The sequence below is a fragment of the Narcine bancroftii genome, chromosome 1 (genome assembly GCF_036971445.1).
Source record: "Narcine bancroftii isolate sNarBan1 chromosome 1, sNarBan1.hap1, whole genome shotgun sequence".
Classification (NCBI taxonomy): Eukaryota; Metazoa; Chordata; class Chondrichthyes; order Torpediniformes; family Narcinidae; genus Narcine; species Narcine bancroftii.
This window is the reverse complement of record NC_091469.1, coordinates 300730754-300755252: the sequence shown is the minus strand read 5'-3', so window position 1 is coordinate 300755252 and position 24499 is coordinate 300730754. Positions and strand designations below refer to the sequence as shown.

The 24499-nt window shown below is 37.7% G+C and overlaps 1 protein-coding gene across 11 annotated transcripts in view; it reads right to left on the bottom strand.

Moving 5' to 3' along the window:
• cstpp1 (centriolar satellite-associated tubulin polyglutamylase complex regulator 1) overlaps positions 1-24499 on the bottom strand; it is a 209280-nt gene that overhangs the window by 135508 nt on the left and 49273 nt on the right. For 10 of the 11 annotated variants that reach the window (XM_069905588.1, XM_069905570.1, XM_069905544.1 and 7 more), the window contains exon 2: positions 17117-17219. Coding sequence is in view for 8 of the 11 variants with exons in the window: in XM_069905544.1 (XP_069761645.1) it covers positions 17117-17219 (103 nt within the window). In the remaining 3 variants the exon portion in view is untranslated. Of the gene's footprint in view, positions 1-1489; positions 1548-17116; positions 17220-24499 lie in introns of all 11 variants that reach the window. The other variant, XM_069905580.1, reaches the window with a different exon arrangement.

The following is a 24499-nucleotide window of genomic DNA, read 5'->3' as shown; positions in this document are numbered from 1 at the left end:
ATAAATTAATTATCTTTGCTGTTTTTAATGACCCCATAATTATTATTATTAATAGTGTACTCCTTAACTTGGCCAGCAACCCTCATAGGGTGGGGTCTGATTATTAATTTAGGAATTTTTTTTCTCTTTTTCTTTTTTACCATTTAATAACATGGGTTCATATATACCTTGTGTACTAGTACAGATTCTATCACCAATGTGTATATGTACATATGTACAGATGGTAGTGTAGGATGACTGTGATTGGCTGAGAGAGTAGCCACACCTACTGGCAGGTCTTAAAGGATTGCTCCTGGCCAGACCAGGTCATTCTGGGCTGGTCGACCTACTTGTGATATGCTCCAGTCTTTTAGTTATTAAAAGCCTTGGTTTGGATCAACAAATCTTTGTTTCTTTCGACGCGCATTACATCTTGATTATTGTTACTTGACACTTGAAACTTGATATTAACTTACTTTATTATTACTATCTTTGGCTTGGCTTCGCGGACGAAGATTTATGGAGGGGGTAAAAAGTCCACGTCAGCTGCAGGCTCGTTTGTGGCTGACAAGTCCGATGCGGGACAGGCAGACACGGTTGCAGCGGTTGCAGGGGAAAATTGGTGGGTTGGGGTTGGGTGTTGGGTTTTTCCTCCTTTGCCTTTTGTCAGTGAGGTGGGCTCTGCGGTCTTCTTCAAAGGAGGATGCTGCCCGCCAAACTGTGAGGCGCCAAGATGCACGGTTTGAGGCATTATCAGCCCACTGGCGGTGGTCAATGTGGCAGGCACCAAGAGATTTCTTTAGGCAGTCCTTGTACCTTTTCTTTGGTGCACCTCTGTCACGGTGGCCAGTGGAGAGCTCGCCATATAACACGATCTTGGGAAGGCGATGGTCCTCCATTCTGGAGACGTGACCCATCCAGCGCAGCTGGATCTTCAGCAGCGTGGACTCGATGCTGTCGACCTCTGCCATCTCGAGTACTTCGACGTTAGGGATGAAAGCGCTCCAATGGATGTTGAGGATGGAGCGGAGACAACGCTGGTGGAAGCGTTCTAGGAGCCGTAGGTGGTGCCGGTAGAGGACCCATGATTCGGAGCCGAACAGGAGTGTGGGTATGACAACGGCTCTGTATACGCTTATCTTTGTGAGGTTTTTCAGTTGGTTGTTTTTCCAGACTCTTTTGTGTAGTCTTCCAAAGGCGCTATTTGCCTTGGCGAGTCTGTTGTCTATTTCATTGTCGATCCTTGCATCTGATGAAATGGTGCAGCCGAGATAGGTAAACTGGTTGACCGTTTTGAGTTTTGTGTGCCCAATGGAGATGTGGGGGGGCTGGTAGTCATGGTGGGGAGCTGGCTGATGGAGGACCTCAGTTTTCTTCAGGCTGACTTCCAGGCCAAACATTTTGGCAGTTTCCGCAAAGCAGGATGTCAAGCGCTGAAGAGCTATGAATTTTGCATCAGTTAAAACCAATAAAAAGATGAAACACGCTTAATGTCTGTGAAGGAACTCACTTTTGCTCATCTTCCTCGTTTTCACAGTGGCACTGAACAGTAGCAATTCTTAGTGTGTCTTTACAGGACAAAGAAAAGATGTTTTTAGTTACAGGACAATAAATGGAATCTGGCAATCTTTTTTTTTAGACATACCACATGGTAACAGGCCATTTTGGCCCATGAGTTCATGCTGCCAATTTACACCCAATTAGTCTACACCCCTGGTAAGTTTTAAATGGTGGAAGGAAACCAGAGCCACTGGGAGAACTCATGTAGACATGGGGAGATCGTACAAACTCCTTACTGACAGAGCTAGATTCAAATCCCGGACCCAATCGCTGATGCTATAAAGGTGTTGTGCTAACCGCTATGCCAACCATAACTTGATTTTTTTTAAATAGCAACTGAAAATTGGATTTCCTAGGTTGTTTTTTTTCTCTCTTGTGCAACATATCTCAGAGTCACTTTGAGAATCTGCTTCAGCCCTATCTACTTTCCTTTTCAAAATGACTGCACAGATTATTATAATGCTATTGCACATATGACGATGATCCACAGCGTATAAATTACCAAAATAATTATAGCTTCAACCATCCAGTTGACAAATGTCAAAGGGAAATTCAACAGTCAAACCAATGTTTATAGATGCCAAACATATGGAGATAATGTCATATTTATTCTGATTTAGCTCTCAAAGACCATTGCAGAGTTCGCCCATCTGAACGAATGGAGCGAAAGATCACAGAACGTTCAGCACAAATAACTCAGTCCAATTTAAGTCTCTAGTTTTAAAACCACTGTATTCAAATCAAATATATTCTATTCTCTTTAATATCAACAATACAAGATGGAGCACCACTGAAAGTTTCCACTCACCTCATTTGTTTGTAGGTGGCTCACCAGTTAAGATGGACCTTTTAATGATCTCTATATGGACCTCTCAAAAACCCTTCCGATCTCCATGACATCTACCATTTCACTATTTAGAATGTACTCAGTTTTATTCCTTCCAATCTAAAGTACATCAGTTTACATTTGTTTACCTAACACCCCCCCCCACAACTTTTTATTTATTAAGGTGTGTAAAATCAATTGTAGAAGAACACTATGAAGCAGCTGGAATACAAACAGCAAGAAAGGCAAGTTAGTATGATGTAATAATAAGATGGAGTCCAAGGTGATTTTTGGATTATCCAGGAATTAAGCGTACAGAGCAGTAGAAGGATAACTGGTATTGAGAATTAATATGATTGAGTTCAACCCACAGCAACAATGACCACCATCATCCTTTGGGCAAGAAATGACTCCAACCATTAGAAGCTCATGGACTTCAATTTTATGAGGAATCCTGGAAGCCAAACTTCATTAAATATTGTGTATTTATTATCATATTGCCTCACATATTTAGCTGTTTGTATACATGTGCAACATGATGGGATCTGGAACCAATATATCCTGGCAAAACCTGAACTGGTGAGTTTAGTAAGGGGAAGTTCAAGAGCCTGATAGACTTTAGAGGAAAAAACTGTTCTTGAACCTTTAGGTGCATGGCTAGCTTAGCAGTTAGTGCAATATTGTAACAGTGCCAGCAACTCTAGTTCAAAGAGAGTTGTCTGTAAGGAGTCACGACAACTTCCTGCTGCTACCTTCAGGAAGTAACCTGGTAACTTTGTGAAGGTAGCAGCAAGAAGTTGTTATGACCGGGTTGATGGGGGCTAATGTTCTCCATTGCTCTAGAAAGGAGTAACATTCATGGGCAAGGACTAATGGACTCCCACATCCATCAGTGCACATGAGTAGCATCTGCTTAAAATATGAAGCTTTGTTCAAATCTTCCAGATCTTGAATTTAGTATCGTTCCAGAAAATACAAAGCCGAATATTCTCAGTTTTCAGAGTGCAAATTGTAACAATGATCTTGCAACTCTGTGCCATAAAGCAAAGGTTTCCCAAAGGAAACACCATGATGCCAAACAACGCTGTAAGTCATTTTTGTTTGACAAAAAAATGCAAATGTCAATCATTTATACCTTAAAACCAGCTATATTGCTTTTGAATGTTTATTAAAGATCTAATAACTATTCAGATTAAACTTTAGCTTACATTAAAAAATATATACATAGAAACTAGCACACAGACAATTATAGGGTAATGGCTCCAGGAAGTGAAAATTAGGCACCATTATCTACACAACTTGTCTACCACATGGAATGAATTTCTCCCTTAAGGGGGATAATAATCTCTAATTGGATTGAAGCAAATGCATTGAAAGGTAAGGAAATATACCTAATCAAGCTGGATGTGTACAAGCATCATTTAAAAATGGAACCAGAGGCACATCTGATGAATAAAGACAGGTGGTCTTTCAGTTCGGAAGAGCAAAATGCACAGATCTTTTCAAGGTTATATCATCGACAGAAACATCCAACTTTCAGTCATCAGCAAACATGATAAAATCACCAGATATGAAATGTGTTTCAGAAATCAACCATCTCCATGGCTTCAGCAAAATTTGAAATGCCAACAATCATACGTGCTGAAGAAATTTAACAACGTCTTTCTTGTCTAGTTGGGGTAGGACGACAACAAAATTTACATTTTTTTTTTAATTTCAATTTTGTTTTAAATTTAGACATACAGCACTGTTAACAGGCCATTCTGGACCATGAGCATGTGACGTCCAATTACATCCAATTGGGACCTACAATCTTTGTACATTTTAAAAGGTGGGAGGATACCAGAGCACCCAGAGGAAACCCACACAGACATAAGTAATCCCTATGCCATCGGTGCTCTGTGATTTGTAAGGGATTACATAAGGTGGTATATGAGTGGAAAGAAAAAGTTTAAAAACCACTGCTCTGCACTAAGAGTTTTATTTAAGCTTCATTTGCTTACATTACAATGAGATGAGTATATTCAGAACTTTTTATTTCTTATTAACACCATGTATAGTTTATTTTAATTTAAATAATTTAAGATTATTACATTCTTTACCAAACCACTGCTTTAATCGTACCTAATTGACTCGATATGTGCACAGTTTCATAACTCCAAAGGAAATGGGCCAATGACAATTTTTCTCAAGCAAAATATTTCAGTAACAATTGGACCTAGAGCAGAGGTTCTCAACCTTTTTTCCCCCACTCACATACCACTTTAAATAATCCCTTATTAATTACAGAGCACCTACAGCATAGGGATTACTTAAAGTAGTATGTGAATGGAAAGAAAATGTTTGAAAACTACTGATGTAGAGGTATACATTTTAGATAAAACTAGAACAGGTATGAACTCTATAATATGACTAAGCAAAGCAAGAGAAGAAATAGGCCACTGATAAATGGTGATGACCATGAATGCCAACTTCTTTCATTTTGCAAGTTAAATAGTTATTAAATACAATTCTGAAAATGTTCTTATTGAAAACGTATTTGACCTATAAAAATATCTCAATAGCCTGCAATTTGCAGGTAAACACTAGTAGTTCCACAGCAAAATGTCAACATTTACTTACAGAAATGCAAATAGGTTTATGACTTTAGTACACATGTATCCAAATGTGCAAGTTCAAACAAATCTTTTGTTATGTGCTAGATATTATGGCTCATTAGATATGCCACATCTTTTTAATCACTTTTGTTTGCTGTTATGAATAACTTAATGTAAGGAAGTTAATTATTTCAAAGTGCTTTTGAGTGTTTTCACTTGGAAGTGAAGTGCACAGTGAAGGGGATAGTAAACTCTAGTTATAAACTGACCAGTAGAATGAGCATGCACTGGCAAACACCAGATGAAATTCAATGGAGAGAAATGGCAAAAGTTGCATTTTGAAAGGAGATTAAATTAAGGTATTTGAAACCAGGTGTGGTGTGATAAAGTAAATAAGGTAACATTTCTTCCAATGGCTGAAGGGCCAGAAACAAGACAACACAGAACAAAGTAAATGGCACATCAACCAAAGTACCGAGCAAGTTGTTAAGATTACAAATGCCCTTAAAATGTGATAGAAATAACATTGAAAAAGGATTTTGAATAACACTTGAATGATAAAGTTATATTGTATTTACTCATGAAATAGTCAAGCATGTGTAATCCCCCCCCCCCACACTTTTTTCCCCAAAAATCACGTGTTTTCCATATAAAATTTGACCTGAAAAATTGCTCTAAAAACTCGACTATTACACGAGTATATATGGTAGGTTCATGGGGAGAAAAGGAAAAATTGTATTTTTTCAAGCAGCAGGTACAAGAACGATACAAGAACAAGAATAATTTCTTAGGTGTTAGCATTATTTTACAAATACAGGCAAAAAAAAACTCCATAAATAAATGTAAAATAATTGAACAGAAAATAGAGTCAGACTGTTCCACGCATTGATGTTACCTTTAACTTTACTGCTCACCCTCAGCCTTTAACGAATCCCAAAGTAAAATAGTTTGCAATTGTGAAGTGTTACATTATCAAACAAGATACAGCAAAACCCCTGGAATCTGGCACCTATGGGGATTGGTAGTTTTTCATTTGCTTCAGACTGCATGTTGCCTGAATGGAGAACTAATGGCGAGGTATGCTCATTTTAAACTTGTGTACTTTTTAACCAATTTATTTTCAGCTATTATTTTTGCTGGTTGCTCGAGGTTGCCAATTGCTTGAATTCTGGATACCAGGATTTTTGTTTTTGTTGTTGCTGTTAATTTAACATCCAGAACTTGTTTCCAGATGGCTTCATAACATGATGATGGTGATCAGCGGGCATAGTAACAGAAGAAAACTCAATTTTTTGGGAAATAAGTTACTTCAGGAAAAAAATACAATATAAAAAAAACTTATCTGCACCTGCCATGGCTCAAGGCTCAGAAATGTGTATCCCCATTAGATGAGGATTCCTGATCATTGGGTAAGTGTGTGGTTGCTAAGAGAACATGTGTTATTGAATGTAGATGAAGGAAAACAGTTGTTGAAGCTGAAGCATTCCATTTGTGTTCAGTCATGCAGTGCAAGAAACATAAATAATTTTGTAAACAGTTATTCTGCTCACTGAATGGACATCATATACAATGTACAATTAAACTGCATGGTGAATATGACACGTAATCACAGTCAACAGAGGGAAACAATCTGTTATGCGATGGGGTAATGAAGTGTCAAATAGGTTTTGGGTACTGGATTGTAATGAGATAATTAATCATGTTAGGGAATTTAAGGAAGTGATAACAATGAGCAGAAGACTGAAAGATGCAAACAATTTGTGTTTTCATCAGAGCTAATGTTGTCAGGCTGCTTAAATGTTAAAAGAAAAAAGTCATTGAGACGTAAAGAAAAAAATAGATGAAAATCTCAAAATCTTCTAGATTGGCATCCTGTAAGTAAACTAACATGTCCTCTCTATTTCTTGCTCCCAACAAGGATCTTTGACCCGTTTAATTCAGTTTCTCTTTCCACAAATACTATCTGAAATACTCGGTGCTTCCAACGATTTCCCCATTTATTTCAGTGCTTCCATCTTCCTGACTTCCTTGGACCCAGGTAGTCAAGATTGCAGTTGGGAGAAGCCTTGTCAAATTACAGTGAATGACTAGATGCCAATCAAGTGGACTGTGTTATTTTTAGTTTCGAAGATTGTTAAGAGCTGCACTTATCTGATATTTAGATAGTTTTTCTTCACACTCATGTCTTGTGGAAAGATTTTGTTAAGCACTTGACTCAGGACACCTAGTCTTTGACATGTGCTTTTATCAATGTTCTCATGTGCTTAGTTCAATTAAATTTCCCTTTAATGGCTAACCCTCCAGAAAAAAAATGCCATTAAATATTAAGACTCTCTTGCTGGAAACAGTCATGGAAGTGCCAATCTATGACTTGAATTTCATTTATCATTTATGCCTGAATATTTTCCTGCGTCATTATCTGAAAGAATTAAAAATGGAATTCAACTTTGCATGATCAATGAGCAACATTATCACATTTAACTTTTTTTTTGTGAAGGTCATTGATGAAACAGCTGACTGGATGCAGGTTGGATAAAAAGTGGGAAGAATGTTTTGCAGCTGTTTAAAAAGAACTTTCAGCTGACCTAAGTTTTACCCCAGGTTTGGCTTAATTGACTCTGAATAAAAAGCAATCTGTGGCTGAATTTAGCCAGTTAAATCTACACTTAGAAAAACACTTCTACCTATTAATTCATTAAAATAGGACAGGCAGAAGACAGAATTTCCATGTGTCTACTATGCTCATAAGAACATTTGAAGATGGCTCTAAATTCAAAATCTATGAAAATCACTCCCACTCTCCCCCGCCCCCAACCCTCTCGCATTTGCAAAGCAGCAGTGTCCTGACTTTATTGCTGACAAAGTGCATTTTTTGATGTTGAAATTATATTCTGATTAGAAAATTCATTTTTTTTTAAAGTCAGTGCATCATTTCAAACTACGGTACTTAACAGCACAAGAATTTAGGTTGAGGCACGGCAAATTGTCCTAGGTGCACTTCAAATTTATTTATAAAACGTTAAATTCTGTTGATAGAAACAATCCCACAGTCAGTTCGGTCACAAGTATAAATGTTCATGACATAACTACTAAGATATGCACCTACATGACAATTGGCAGCTGAAATATGAGCAGCCAATAATAACTGCACGGTGTACATCTAATTGGTAATATGCAGAACGTGCAGCTAATTCTAACTAACAGAAGGCATATGAAGTAAATTCTACACTGAAATGGGCATTTTCTGTATAATTGACATTTTAAAATTGTGTGGCAGACTACTTTCCATTTCAAAACCATTAAAGTAGATAGTCTTATGACTTTACATACCCTGTAGCATTGCTTATTACTTTTTTAAAAAGTTTAAAATTGCCCTTCTGATTAAAAGTTCTAGCAGCCACATATGTAATTCAATGTTACAAAACCAAGAGAGAACATTGCTACTTCAAATCTAATAAGAGAAGGAAAATGATTAAAATAGGTGAGGATAGTTAGATGGAGAAGACAAAGAAAAAAAAATTGAAAACTAGCCAATTCCCAAGACAATAACCTACTTGGGAAGTTCAGAAGATACAGCAAAAAGCTTTGCACAGAAAAATTCAACTAGTGTTTTAAATCAGTATTTGATGAAAAGGAATCTCAGGGTTGGATGCAATGTCATATATGTACTCTGACAATAAATTTGGCCTTGAACTGAAACACCCGAGATTACAATCATGAATCACCTTACATTTGTTCAATACTTTTGGAAAATGGCTTTGAGCATGACTGCAGAAATCTTCAGAAGTTTCCAATGTTTGTAACTCAAAATAGCCAACTTTTTGAAAGAGTAACAATAGCAAAACTAATCATAACTCCATAAAACAGACCAAAACAGTTTGGGGTGGCACGGTTAGCGAAGTGGTTAGCGCAAAGCTGTTACAGTATGACCGACCTGGACCAGGGATTGAATCCCGCACTGCCTGCAAGGAGTTTGTACATCTTCCCCGTGTCTGTAGGTTTTCCCCAGAGGGCTCTTGTTCTCTCCCCACCACCCCCCCCATTCAAAATGTACCAGGAGTGTAATTGGCCGGAACGGGCTCGTGGGTCTAACTGGCGTGTTACCTTGCGGTACATTTATCTAAATTTAAAATTCAACATTTTCAAAGTGGTATGATGTGAAATTCATGAATTATCAAGGTCTTTTCAAAAGGTGAGCTAGTTGCTGCCTTCTCCAGCACAAATCAGGAGAAATAATTGGCATTAAGTTTATTTTAAAAATAATCCTTCTCAAAATACTCTAATAATGTTTGATTACACAAAGTAAAGTTTCATTGGCATAATAATCCATAAATACTATTCAAAACAAATTGGATCTATGAAACTAATTGGGTGCTTCAAACACTTTTCAAGATATGCAGTTTCAAAATGAAACATTAGAGCCTTTATTTAGCCGTCAATTAAATCTTCTCTCAGACACTTATGTTCAAAACAAAAACCCCAGATGACTGATATTTTCTCATGATACAATTTTCCTCTGCAAGTTATATCCTCATAATTCTCATTAGCACTCACTCTGAGAATCTCTCTGTCCCTCCACATTTCTTTGTTACATCATTTATTGTACATTCACTTGCCTAACTTGCCCTTCCTCTAGGCAAAATTTCACTCTTTCAGACTAAATAATGATGATAAGTATACTGCAAAGATGCACCAAAATTCTTATTTACTGCAGCCGCACAGGTTACACCAACTACAACAGTACAAAGTAAATTACCACAAAAGATGCCAAGACTGAAAATATAAAAAGATAGATCAAAATATATTCACAGTTACAGTTTGTGCAAGAAAAGTGATATTTCAATAGTGCAGACAGATCATTTGGTATTCCCAGAGTAGGCCAGGGTGAGAGTTATAAGGGAATATTATAGTTGATGCATTTATTTATTTGTGGTGTCTGATCTGGATCTTGCCAGTAAGACCATCAATCGTTGCTCATCTCTGTGAGCGACCTCCTGGTGCATTTGCAGGCTTTCTGGAAAAAAAATGTACTCCACAACCGATCAGGTTTTTTTTCAGGATTTGCATTAAAAAAAACTGAGAAGAAGCTACAATACATCCCCAAGCCTGAGCGGCCTATGATTAAGAGGGTAACCAGCAGGAAGCGGTGCTCCCATAGGCCTGCAGGCTTTGAACTTCTTGGTTACAGGTTTAAAAGGTGCTATCAATGTAACCCAGGATGCTAAGTAAAATGCAATTTGCAGATGGTACCTACTGCAACCAGAGTTTCCTGAAATAAAGAAACTCATCATCTGTGCTTTGAAAAATAATTTAAAATTGAATTGAGATGACATCTATGCATTATAATTATATTAATAAGTTGAAAAATATTCTTGACGTTCATTCATTCCTACTTTACAGCATATCATACAGTACAGTTCAGGCCCTTTGGCCCTTAAAGTTGTGCCGACCCATATATCCCTTCCCAAAAAAAAGTACTAAGCCCTCCCTATCCCATAACCCTCTATTATTCTTTCATCCATGTGTCTAAGAGTCTCTTAAATGCCCCCAATGATTTTACTCACTTAATGCTGCTTTCTTGCAGGAAAACATGCACATTTCTAGGTATGCCCTGGAAGTTCATTACTTCCAGTGGTGGCATCTGTGTACTCAGTGTTAAATTTCATATCACCCCAAAAGTTGGTAAGTAATTTAACGAAAGCCTTGTAAATTGTAAAAATGGATAAGTACCAATACTAAATCTACAGCTGCACTGAAGACATTTGAAATTAAATTTGAATATTCAATTCAAGAAAAGGAATTGCCTACATGAATACTTATGAATACTCTTGAGTTGAACATTAATCGTTGAACTTCAACTTAACATTAAATAGATTCATAGGACAAGATTAGACATACACATGTCTAATTTTGCTCATGAAATTTTAGTTCATATTGTAAAATCCAACTGAAGTGTGTGAAATATTGTTGAGTGTTGGAACTCCACAATGCTGGAGAATCTCAGGTAGGTAAGGACAAGGGGAATCCTGTGTTGGTTGCGTCTAGGGGCAGAGGCAGGTTTGGTGCCACCATTAGGCCAACTAGGCAGCCGCCTATGGCACAGACCTCAGAGGAGCGATGTTGAAGAGAGATTCCAACAGTTTGGCATCTTTGTGTCATGAATTGACATGGTTCTGACTAACATGCCACACGTTAGTCTGGTAAGGCTGAGGGAGGAAGTGATACGACGCAAGTCGAACATCATATCAGGTATTGCACCCATCACTCATTCTGGTCAGTACCATCCACTCCCCTCCCCAACTGGCTCAGCCTGGCCTAGGGTGCAAAATAGTCTGGCAGAGGAGGGAGCCAGGGGAGATGTGCGGGAAATGGAGATGTGGGTGAGAGCTGAGTTTATGGTGGTGGAGGGGAGTCCACCTTTGTGGAAGGCGGCGGTCATTTCAGATGACATCCTACCCTACCAGCTTCTGCATACAGACACATCTTCCCTATCCTGCCATCTCTGCCTTCTGTAGGGACTGCTCCTTCCTTGACTCATGCACTTATCCCTCCCCACCAAATGACTCCCCCCTCCCAGCACTTTCCCCTGTGGCCACAAGTCCCACACTTGCATCCACACCTCCTCCCTCACTACAGTGCAGAGCCCAAATGAAGCAACACTTCACCTGTGTATTTGCAGGATTGATCTACTACATCTGGTGCTCCCTTTATGGCCTTCTCTGCATTGAAGAGACTGGGAGATTGCTTCGCTGAACATCTTCACTCTGTCTCCATCAGTGACAGGGATCTCCAAGTGGCCAATGTTATGGACCATAACTGTTATGGACCATTTGGACTATGGACCGTCATTATAAAGGATGGATTTCTGCAAAGAACTCTGGGCAATATGGTAAAGCTAAACGCCGACTCACAAATTACTTGGAACTTTTGAGAACAAAGGGAGAATCCAGGTGTGAAATAGAGAGCAGCAGATGGAGAGGCAGAACAGCAGTTGGAGTGGCAGAGAGCAGCTGAAGAGCTGGGTTAAATTAACCAGCCTCATAAGTGAGGATTTGTTAGTTTACTGCAATGCAACATCAATCATTTCTTTCTCTAACGTTCAATACGACGTTCTTTGTTGTCAGTTAAAGAACTGACTTTCGACATTGAACTTTGAGATTGAATCTGTAGACTGTTTTTTTGGACTGCCTTACTTGAATGACCTGGGGTTTTGGGGGATTTTTCCTTTTTGAATATTGGGCACAAACTGTGATAGTCTGTGTTTTTTTCACACACACACACACACACACACACACACACACACACACAGAGTGTTTATAAATATATATCTGTTGTTTCCCTCAAAACCATATAAATTCCCAGCCTCAGGCTTATCAATTTGTGTGTCCCATGACCTCTTCTGAAACATGTTTTACTTCTCTCCTCGTTATCCTGGTCAATAACCATCACCTCTGGCGAAAGTTTAGTCTCACTGTGAGGCATCTGCTCAAAATATGACTTAATCATATTTACATGACAGATCTGAGTTCCTCATCTGTGATTAGGTGTTTCAATAACATCAGTGACCTCATTAATTTTAGACTCAACTGCATAGGGTCCCAAAAACTGAATCCTAAGAGGATTTGAATGTGTAGGAAACAGAACCAACAATTTGTCACCAGGTTTAAAACTTCTCATCTTTGCCTTGTGATCATATCAAACCTTTATCTTCTGTTGAGTGGCTTTAAATTCTCCTTTGCCATTTCACAAACTTTATTCGACCAATCCTTAAATTTAAAGACATAATCCAACAAATTTAAATGGACATCATTATTAACCCACTGTTCCTTTAATAAGATTAAAGGACCTCTCACCTCATGTTCAAAAACCAATTCGAATGGACACAAGCCAAGTGATTCTTGGACAGACTCCCTCACTGCAAATAAAAGCAAATGAACCCCTTCATCCCAATCCTTTTTATTCTCAAAACAATAAGTTCTCATCATGTTTTTCAGGGTCAAATAGAATGTCTTCAATCCCCCTTGACTCTCTGGATCGTATGCAGAAGATGCAATCTGCTTAACTCTCAATTCATAAACCACTTGTTGGAATAAGCCTGACATAAAAATTACTTCCTTGATCTGACTGAATTTCTCTAGGCAGGCTAACCAAGGTGGAAAACTTTAACAAGGCCTTCACAATTGGCTTTGCTTTAATGTTTCTCAATGGAATGGCCTCTGGAAACCTTGTCACTGTTCACATAATTGTTAACAAATACTGATTCCCACCTTTGGTTTTGGGCAATGGGCCAACACAGACCTTTCCTTTTAGCCACGATAGAGTTCAACAACTCCATTCAGAAGTGACTTTTTTCTTTTCCACGATGGGGTTCAACAAGTCCCCTTTTGACCACGATGGGATTCAACAAGTCCCCTTTTGACCACGATGGGATTCAACAAGTCCCCTTTTGACCATGGTATTATTCGTGCATGGCCAACAGGACAAACTTAAGACCCATGGTAATCTTCAAACACAAAATTAAACCTAAAGTAAAATTCCCTGAATGTATTTTTGTACATATTAATGAATAAGGATGGATGGATGAAAATGGTGTAAAGCTATGGATAGACAATGTGTGGAACAGGAGGCCACGTGGTTTATGCAAAGAATGGAGTTTGCTGTCTGGAATATATTTTATAGCCACCTAACTGTTGCCCAATCTGGACCTAAGAGCCTGAGTGCTGCAGTACTTCCTACCAGATGGTAGGACAGTTTACATGAGGAATGTGTGGAGTCCTTCACAATGTTTTTGCCTTTTGCCTGCATTGAATGTTGTTGCTGTCTTTCATGGTAGGAAGAGAGCCCCCAATGATCTTTTCTGCTGACTTCAAAACTCTCTGCAGGGTCCAAGGAAGTACAGCTTTTAAACTAGGCAGTGATGCAGTTGCACAGGATGCTTTTGATACATCCTCTGTAGAATGTAGTGAGGATGGAGGACGGGAGATGAACTTTCCTAAGCCCTCGTATGAAGTTGAAGCTTTCTTGGCTATAGAGCTAGTGTTAAGGGACCAAGTGAGATTCTCCCCCAAATGCACTCCAAGGAATTTGATACTCTTGATGACCTCAGATGTAGAGCCCTCAATGGTCAGTCGAGCATGGTTCCTCCTGAGCCCTCCTGAAGTTGACAACAATATCTTTTGGGTTTTTTTTTAAACATTCTGATATAGGTTGTTGGTTCCACACCAGTCCGGTAGCAACCACACCTCATCTCTGTATGATGATTCGTCATTCTTACTGATCAAGCCCTCCACTGTCATGTTGTCAGCGAACCTGATGATGTGGATCAAGCTATGTTTAGCTGCACAATCGTGGGTCAGCAGAATGAACAGCAGTGGACTAAGCATGCAGCCCAGAGAGCCCCCTCTGTTCAGTGTGATGGCCTTGGAGGTGCAGTTTCTGAAACAGACTGCATGAGGTCTCCCTGACAGAAAGTTGAGAATCCAATTGCAGGCTTCACATTCTTATCAGGTATGATTATGTTGAAAGCTGAGCTGAAGCATTCCAGGTGGGTGAGGGCTAGATGGAAGGTGGTGGTGATGGCGTCATCTGTAGAACTGTTGGGTTGTAGGGATAACCAAAGAGCAGATGAGGGCTTCAGCCACAGGAAATCCAGTTTAACACGTGAAATTGTGAAATCTGAATCTGAATCTTGAATATAGGCTGGTGTTTCAGAATATGCAACACTGCTACTACTACTGTTTCCCCAGAATCTCTGCATCAGAAGTTCAACATAATAAAGTTATGCCAATATAATTTGGCCTTCTTCCCAAGATATTACAAAAATCCTAAATGCTTTCTGGCATATAGCCTAAAATGACAAGTTAGTTAAGCATTTTTAACCATCATCTAAGCATTTGACTGTGATTTATTATTGTTCAAGGTTATTTGCCTAAAGCTCATGCCAAGTGACTTATTTGTCTGTCATCTTAAATCTGTCAAAAATTATGTTTGAAAATTCAGCGCATTGCAAACAACATCTTGTTGCTGGAAAAGCAGTAAAAAGAGGGAAAAGCGACTTGAATTAGACACTCGAAAACTTACAAATCTGATAGATCAATTTCTACATTGTTTTTCCATGCATATTTCAATCTCAGAATTTTTGATCAATGTGACCAAAGGCTTATTTTTTTTTTAATATAGTTTTTCTCACAACTCTGAGATGTTTTACAAATGATGAAGTACTCTAAAGGAATAACAGCCTAAGATTTCCACATATCTTGGAACTTCCTCTACCAGGATTTAAAAAAATACTTTCATATATTATACACAGAAGTAAATAACACAAGGTTGTTTTATGTTCTTAATTGTATTCATAAATTATGCGATTTGACACTGGACCTTAATTCAGTTCCAAAGGAAAGAGTTAATAACATGTGGCGTGTAACAAGTGATCAAATGTTCTAGATAGGTATATTTTTATGACCTCCAGGCCTCATGCCCTCCAGTTTACACAGTTCACTGGGCACAATAACATAGGCACTCAGCAGCCGTAGGCAACTAAAAGGTCCATTAATTATCTAATAAATTAAAGATGATCTTCTCACTTCACTTTAATGTATGTCTCTTTTGAAACATTTTTAGCCAACGACCATTATTGCTCAGTTATCTGAAATATTTTCAGAGCCAAACTGACACCTCAGGTTAAAAAAAAATTAATGAATTTTGGAAAAAATTGATGAGTAGAATTGAGCTTTAGGTGTTGGATTTATCTTAATTTGTTCAGGTTGGGTTTTTTTGGGTGAGAATTAAATATCATTTCATACTTTAAAAGCTTTCCCTGGGCTTTTTGTTTAAATATCAATTTTTCTAAAATAGCCCAGTCTTGAACATAAGAAGCACCTATGAACTCCATATCGGATAATCGGAGTTGTACTATATTTCTAACCTTAAGAAAATCAATTATTCAACATTATATATAAATACTGGTACTGGTTGCTCATCCTCATTTGATTTCTGTGGGTTGAGCTACTTTAATTTGATGACTGTGGATATGAAAAAAGCCTTTCACTTTAATTATGGTATCTATACTCTTAACATGTGATTTTCACTATTTAAATGTGAAACCAGACAATGACAACAACATCTTTATATTTTAATCCTATTCCCTAAATTAAGTTAATTTAAAAAGTTAAAAATGGAACATTGAGCTACCGTGGGACATTTAGCAAGGGGACTAAAACACCATTAAAAAGAAAACCTTCTGAAAAAGAAGGTTTGGAAATGGAGACTTTGACTTTCACCTTGTCCCCCACTTAATACGTTTATATTTTTTTTTCCCCATTTACAAATGCTGAATGCATTTAAAGTTGTTGTTGGCATTGCATTCAGAACTGAACACTTGCAAGTCAGTGCATAAGAGTAAATTGATGATGAGTAAATAGGAATTAGTCCAGGCCAACACAAGGCTTTCTGGTGCCCATACAAGAGAATAGCCCCATGAAACTTGCCAACGAGGCTTGAAAATCTAAAATAGGTCCACAGCTAAGATACAAGGAAGAATGGTGTCAATCAAACTGGAGAATTACAAGGAATTAATGGTTTTGGTATTGGAGTAGTCACAAAGAATAACAGAGCAAGAAAAATGTTGCATAGAAGCATTTATGAACTCCATATCTATGCAATTAGAGAAGGATTATGTACACATGTAGATGTTTGAAAATGTTTTCATAAAATAACGTGGCAATGTAAGTCTTGGGTTCAGGATTTGAAACAGGTGTGAATAAAACTGCTGGGACAGCAATGAACTCAAGAGGGGCCTGTCGAAGTGGATAGACATGTAGGATTAACATATGAAATCTTCACAAATCCAAATGACTGGAGTAAATTACAGACTTGACAGCAAACATTTCGTCCATGCAACAAAATGACAGCAAGAAAAACTGATTTAGATCTTCACAAAATAGTTATTTGATGTAAAATAGCTTAACCATCTTGTGTTATAATGAATTGGTCACGAAATTCACATATAATCAAATATGCCAAATGGAATAGGTGACATTAGTTATTTTATGAAATTAAAACAACAGATTTTAAAAAACTTGTTTTCATATATTGATTTAGCTAAGTAACTGCAATTTCAATATCTATCAATGCTTAAAGACATTTTTGTACTCACTATTCAGCAAGGAATCTGGCAATCCCAATTTTACTGTGATCTTCCTTATATTCAAGTAGTTGACTCACAGCATCCTCAATATAAGTTAAAACATACGTCTGGCCTGAAAATAAAGATATCAACACAAATTCAAATTTATTCTTCATATTTAATTTACAAAACAACTTTGATGGCTCTCAGGGTGGTTCCATTTGCTTCACACCCAAGTTCACAGAGATTACACAAGTATTATATATACACAGTTCAATGTGATTCCAATGAATTAAATGCAGCTGGGAAGGACATGAACATAAAAAGGGGAATGGCCCATCAACTGGTGCCCTAAGCATTCCAATGTCATACATATGATTAACCTTTGGACCTTCCACAAAACCTTCCCTCATGTTGAAAACACCGGGATTTCAGACCAATGATCAGCAATTCAAAACCATGCTTCGTTTTCATATTTGCATCCAAGGTTGTTGCTATCAACTAATTTGATCAATTGGTGGGACTGACAGATTTTGAAATCTATCCTACTGATTGAATAGAGAACAGAATCATGAAGGACAAGGTTAAAGTCAAAAACCCTTAATTCAAGGAGAGTGGCATGGTTGTCATAGGGGTTAGCTCAACGCCGATCAGGACTGGACCGGGGTTCCAATCCTGCACTGTCTGTATGGAGCTTGTACATTATCTCCGTGTCTGCGTAGGTTCTCCCTGGGGTTCTGGTTTCCTCTCACTGTTCAAAACGTACTGGGGGTGTAGGTTAATGATGTGCATATTGGGTGGCATGGACTCGTGGCCAAAATGGCCAGTCACCCTGCTGTATGTCTAAATTTTTTTCTTAAATCACTCAGTTAAAAAGAATCTGAAAGTAAAGAATCAGAATGAAAAACTGGAAGGTCGAAACATAAATGAATAATTAAAAGTCTGCAGGATTTCAGATTTAGAGTAGACACATTCCCATGAGATAAAAAGAAAGGTATTTGACTTCAAGCCAACCAAAAATTAACAACAGAGCAATACTGGAGACTGGGTAGAACCCTGTAGAAGAAACCATTCCACTGACAATGCTATAGCCTTGTTCCTCCATTCTGTCCTGACCCACCAGGAGAATGATGCCTCATATGCCAAGCTGCTGTTCATCGACTTCACTTGGTGTTTAATATGATCATTCCTCTGAGGCACGTGGAGAAGCTGTCCTCACGAGGACTCAACATCCCTCTCTGTAATTGGATTCTGGACTTCCTAATGAAAAGACTACAGACTGTCCAGGTCAGCAGTAGAAGTTTGGGCACCATCATGCTGAACACTGGAGTACTACAGGACTGTGCGTTCAGCCCACTCCTGTTCATGCTGCTGACCCACAAATGCATCGCCAGGTCCAGCTCCAGTCCGCTCCAACAGGGGCGGCACGGTTGACATAGCCATTAGTGCAATGCCTTCACAGTGCCAGCGATCAGGGCCAGGGTTTGAATCCCGCACTGTCTAGAAGGAGTTGGTCCATTTTTCCCCATGTTTGCATGGGTTTTCACCACATGGGCTCCGGTTTCCTCCCACTGTTCAAAATGTACAGGGGGTAGGTTAATTAGGTGTAAATTGGGCGGCACGGACTCGTGGGCCGAAATGGCCTGTTACCATCTGTATGTCTAAATTTAAAATGTCTTCAAGTTTTCAGTTGACACATCAGTAGTTGGCCTCATCTGCAACAACAATGAGTCACACTAAAGAGGTGGAAAATATCATGATATGGTGCAAGAATAACAACCTGAGTCTTAACATGGATAAGAGATGATTGTGGACTTCAGGAGGATCGGGAACAACCACCCTCCACTACACATCAGTAACTCGGTAGTGGAGAGAGTAGAGAACGCCAAATTCCTCAGAGTCCACTTAAGAAGCGACTTATCCTGGACACACATTTCCTCACTTGTCAATATGGTGCAACATTGACTGCACTTCTTTAGAAGTCTTAAGAGGGCAAGGGTACCAGCCGCCATCATGACCACTTTCTACAGGAACTCTACTGATAGCATCCTGGTTGGCTGCATCACAGTGTGGTATGGCTAATGTAGAGAATTTGATCGGAGATTAATCTAGAGGACTGCTTGAGTTTCCCTCCCCATTGACGTGATCTACTGGGAACATTGTCTGGAGAGGGCACGTAAAATGATTGAAGACCCCTAACAAGAATACAGGAGTGAAAGAGCAAGTATCAGCAGGGTGAAAAACAGCTTCTTCCCATGGGCAGTGTGACTGCTGAACAACTAAATGAATTGCTCACCCTAACCCTCTGAAACTCTACTAAATTAAACAATATTTATTTGTTTTTATACATGTACATTTGTTCTGTGTATGTATTGTTTCTCTGTATGTGTGTTACATCTGGTTGTGAGTCTACATGCTTTGCACTGAGAATACTGTTTCAAGTTGTTCTTGTGCAATCGGATGATACACAAATTTGAACAACTCATGGAATTACGGGAGGTTACAATGCAGGAAGAAGCCATTACACCATATGTAAAATTAGTCAAAAACTAGTTCTCCTGATTAATTTCACTTCCTGATTTCTAGTTAGTAGCTTTAAAAGTACAGTAAAACTCCTGTTATCCAGAATTCAAGCCACCAGCAAACTCATCAAGAAAATAGCCCCAAAAAAATCCAGGAAATAAATGAATAAATAGATAGATTAATAAATGTGTTAAAATAAATATGAATAAATAAAAATGTAAATAAAAGTTTAATATTGTAAAAGTAAATGTTCACTGAAGAAGAAGGTGAAGATGGGAGCAAATATCCAGCCAGCGAGTGCCCTGGTCATGCTTTGCTCATAGCAACTGTTTCAATCAAATTGTGTTTGAATAAAATGGTTCTGCCCAGGATGAAGAGCTGGTTGGTGCCACCTGCAGTTGAGATAACTCTCTTAAAGTGTCTCCTTATCCCTGGTTAGTAATTTCTTTTTAGTATATTATGAAGTATATTAGTAAGGCTTTATCTGTAAACTTCAGGGAGGGGTGGGTTAATTATCTATAATGTTATTGTTTGACTTTCAGGCAACTCCATGGAGGGGAAAGGAAACTGCAGATGCAGTGACGTTTAAATGTTTTTAAAGAATGTGACTAAAAATAAAATACTTTAAGGTTTATATATCCATGCAAGCAAATTTTGTTCAATATAAGTACAGTATCATATTTTTGTCTTTTAAACTGTTTATTCTTAATGCTGGTGTATTAGTTAGCCATTGTAAGGGTGAATCTCGAGCAACCAGAAAACTTGCATTTATTGCTTCCTTCATTGCCCTTGACTCAGGTGACTTGCCAAATCATTTTGGTTGTAATGCTATTCTCGAGGAACATATAGGCTGTATGAGAATAGCAGATCTCATAAGTTGAATAGCATTCATGAACAACATGGATAATAATAATATAATTGTTTCACGGTCATGAATTTCAAAACCACTTTGACTGAAATAAAGCCATTTGCGTTTTTTTGATTTATTCCAGATTGTCTTTAATGACTTGAACTTCCATTTGCATCAAAAGTTCTGTGAATTCTGCTAGATATTATTCTTTTCACTCTTCATTCTTCTTTGTTTTTTGACTGTGTTAATTTTGAAACCCCTTGCCATATTCCCTTAGATTCGATGGAGTTTTAATATCTTGATCTATCTGCCCACTGGCACCTTGCATAAGGCTTACTAAAGTCCACACGGACTATATCAAATGGATTACCATCACCAATAGTCCAATTATCTCCTCTTAATTGTCAGCTGGTAAAGGCCTTCTTTGATAAATCCATGCTGACTCTCTTTACAAATGATAATTTAGACCAGCCATTCTCAATCATTTTTTAAGCCATGGTCATTTTTCCTCCAAAAAGGGAAGTATTAGTTCTTTCATTTTTTCCCACCATAGAAATTGACCTTGTAAAATAGTAGTGCAGAACAAAAAGCTTCAAATGGAAGATATTTCTAAAGGTAGAATGATCATTCTTTTGATTCACAGGCTCATAATTTTGATTTAGAAATAATCAATGTTTTACTATCTTGAAATGAGCCATTAGAACTCTGATTAAAAAATCAGATCTTTAGGGCTCTGTTCAAAGTTTATGGGTCCCCTTTCCCTCTGAAGCCATTAAGTTTAGTTGGTTTCTTCTGTACTTCTTCCGATAACATAAAAAAATCTTAAACATATTTTATGATTTCAGACTGTGGCCCCCTTTAAAGTGATGTGGATCCCCAGGGAGGGGTGGGGGAGGGGAGGAACGGGGCAGGACATATGGTCCCTTGAGGAGAATGGCTGATTTAGACTATATCTTAATTTTTTTCTGTATTTAACCTTTTTTTTGCTGCTACATGAAGCAAAACGTTTTCAATTAACTTTTCAAAAGTTGTAGTTGTGCATATTTTGTTTAACATTGACACCAGAACATTAAATATGTGTTAGCTTTTAAAACACAATTTTCAATCAAAATTTTTTTTTTCTATGGTTCTTTGAAGACCTATATTCTTTGATTAGTTGCAGCTGGTTGATTTTTTTTAAATAAATTTAAATTGATTAACATTCAGAATTGGATTAAAAAGTTAAATTAATTTATAGCACCACATAAATCTCCTAACTCTTTAAAGTTCAAGAAGGTGTTGTAATAAGATTATTAATATATTCATTTCTTCCGTCGAATGAACTTGAACCATCTGGAGTTCAAAGACACAACATAAATTAACAGAAGCACAAGCGTGGCTGTGGCAAATACCTACATATGTAACTGAGATATCGTTTGGTTTTACAGCCAAGTACTTACTTGCCACCAAGAAAATAGCCATTCTTTTGATTAGAGGAGCCTTGATTACAGACAAAGGTGATGAGTAGGTGGATAGGGTTTAAACAAACTAAACACATCTCCGCACTGTCAACTTGGCACAATTAACAGGAATAAAAGGGGAATTAGGATCCTTTCACTTTTTCAACCATCTTGGAAAGATGACTTTCTGCAGAACAAAAAGCTTCAAATGTAAGATATTTTTAAAGGTGGAAAGATCAATATTTTGATTCAAAGTCTCATAATCTTGATTCAGAAATAATCAATGTTTTACTCTTCTGAAGTGAGCCATTAGAACTCTTTGGATTTTCAATATTCATCCATTTAAATTTTAAAAATCAGGTCTACAGTTAATCAACTTAATCTCACAGGAGATTGAACTATTCCTCTCCACATGTAAAACTTGTGATATCAGCGTAAGTTATGGTAAATACAATCCTGTGGAATTACCTTACCCACTATATGACTTAAATTTTCATCCAGAATGATCATATAAAAAAAAACTATTCAGTTGGCTTCCTCTTGCCCCATCTTGGAAAAAAACTTCCAAAACATACCTCTTCACTCACTATTTCAATCGTTCTCTGCAATTTATCTTGTACTTACAACCCAGTGTCTAGCCTGTCTGACATACTTGGTACTGTGGACAATGCTTTAAAATTGGGGATATTTAGAATCAGAATTTATCGTCATGAACAAGTCATTAAACTCTGTGTTCTGTGACAGCATCATAGTGCAAACATTCAGACTATAACCATCTTACAGCATTACTATAAAAAAATGTAAAAATAATAGTGGATGAAATGTTAGACAGTGCCTTTGGTTCATTGATTATTCAGGAATCTGATGGCAGCGGGGAAGAAGCAGTCCTTATGCTGTTGACTGCTTGTCTGTTAGGCTCCTGAACTTTTTTCTTGATGGTAGCAGAGTGAAGAGGATATGGCCTGGGCCGTGGGTCTTTGAGGATAGAGGCTGCTTATTTAAGACACTGCCTCATGTAGATGTCCTCGATGGAGTGAAATCTGGTGCCCGTGATGTTGCAGGCCGAATTAACAACCCTCTGGAGTTTATTCTTGTCCTGAGAGTTGGTGTCTCCATACCAGGCAGTGATGCAACCAGTCAGAATGCTCTCCATGGTACACCTGTAGAAGTTTACAAGAGTCTTTGGTGACATATTGAATCTCCTCAGACATCTCAAAGTATAGCTGCTGACAAGCCTTCTTTGTGATTGTATCAACATGGAGGCTCCAGGACAGATCGTCAGAGATGTAGACACCCAGGAAGTTGAAGTTCTTGATCCTTTCCACTAGAGCCTTTGATGAGGGCTGGGTCATGTTCCAATATAAACTTAGCATGCTGACGAATAAACTTTGGAAAGGAGATTCAGTCAACAATGATGGTGGACCAAGGTTATACATGTATATCATTTGGTCAGCAAAAGATGATAAAAAATTGGAATCATAAATATTTGTAACAAAATAGGAAGATATTTGGTACATTGTACCCATGCCAACTTTTTTTTAATTTTTTTTTATTTTCACACTATAAACCAGATTGAGCAAGATACATACAGACATTTTTCTTCTTAAATATATACAGTGTCGTTTCCTCCCCATTTTTCCCCCTCCCTCCCTCACTCCCTTTCCCATTTATTTAAAGTTCAATCTATAAGATACATTAAACCCGTTAAACAATGTTGTCACTTAATAAAAATAAACAAGAAATTTTACTGAGTCAGTTCTTTTCATTATCTTCTCCTTCTGTCATTTTAGGTGGTGGAAGTCCACGGTAGGATTTCTCTATTTTGTTTCATGTATGGTTCCCATATTTGTTTGAATATTGTAATGTTATTTCTTAAATTATATGTTATTTTTTCTAATAGAATACATTTATTCATTTCTATATACCATTGTTGTATTCTCAAGTTGTCTTCTAATTTCCAGGTTGACATAATACATTTTTTTTGCCACAGCTAGGGCTATCATAACAAATCTTTTTTTGTGCTCCATCCAAATCGAGTCCAAATTCTTTGTTTCTTATATTACTTAGGAGGAAGATCTCTGGGTTTTTTGGTATATTGCTTTTTGTGATTTTATTTAATATCTGGTTTAGATCTTCCCAAAATTTTTCCACTTTCTCACATGTCCAAATAGCATGAATTGTTGTTCCCGTTTCCTTTTTACAGCGAAAACATCTGTCTGATACTGTTGGATCCCATTTATTTAACTTTTGAGGTATGATGTATAGCCTGTGTATCCAGTTATATTGTATCATGCGTAACCTGGTGTTTATTGTATTTCTCATAGTTCTGGAGCATAGCTTCTCCCATATTTCATTCTTTATCTTTATGTTTAGATCTTGTTCCCATTTTTGTTTAGGTTTACCATTTGTTTCCTCGTTCTTCTTTTCTTGCAGTTTGATGTACATGTTTGTTACAAATTTATTGATTATCATTGTGTCTGTAATCACATATTCAAAATTTCTTCCTTCTGGTAACCTCATACTGTTTCCCAATTTGTCCTTCAAGTAAGTTTTCAGTTGGTAGTATGCAAACATTGTATCATGAGTTATACTATATTTATC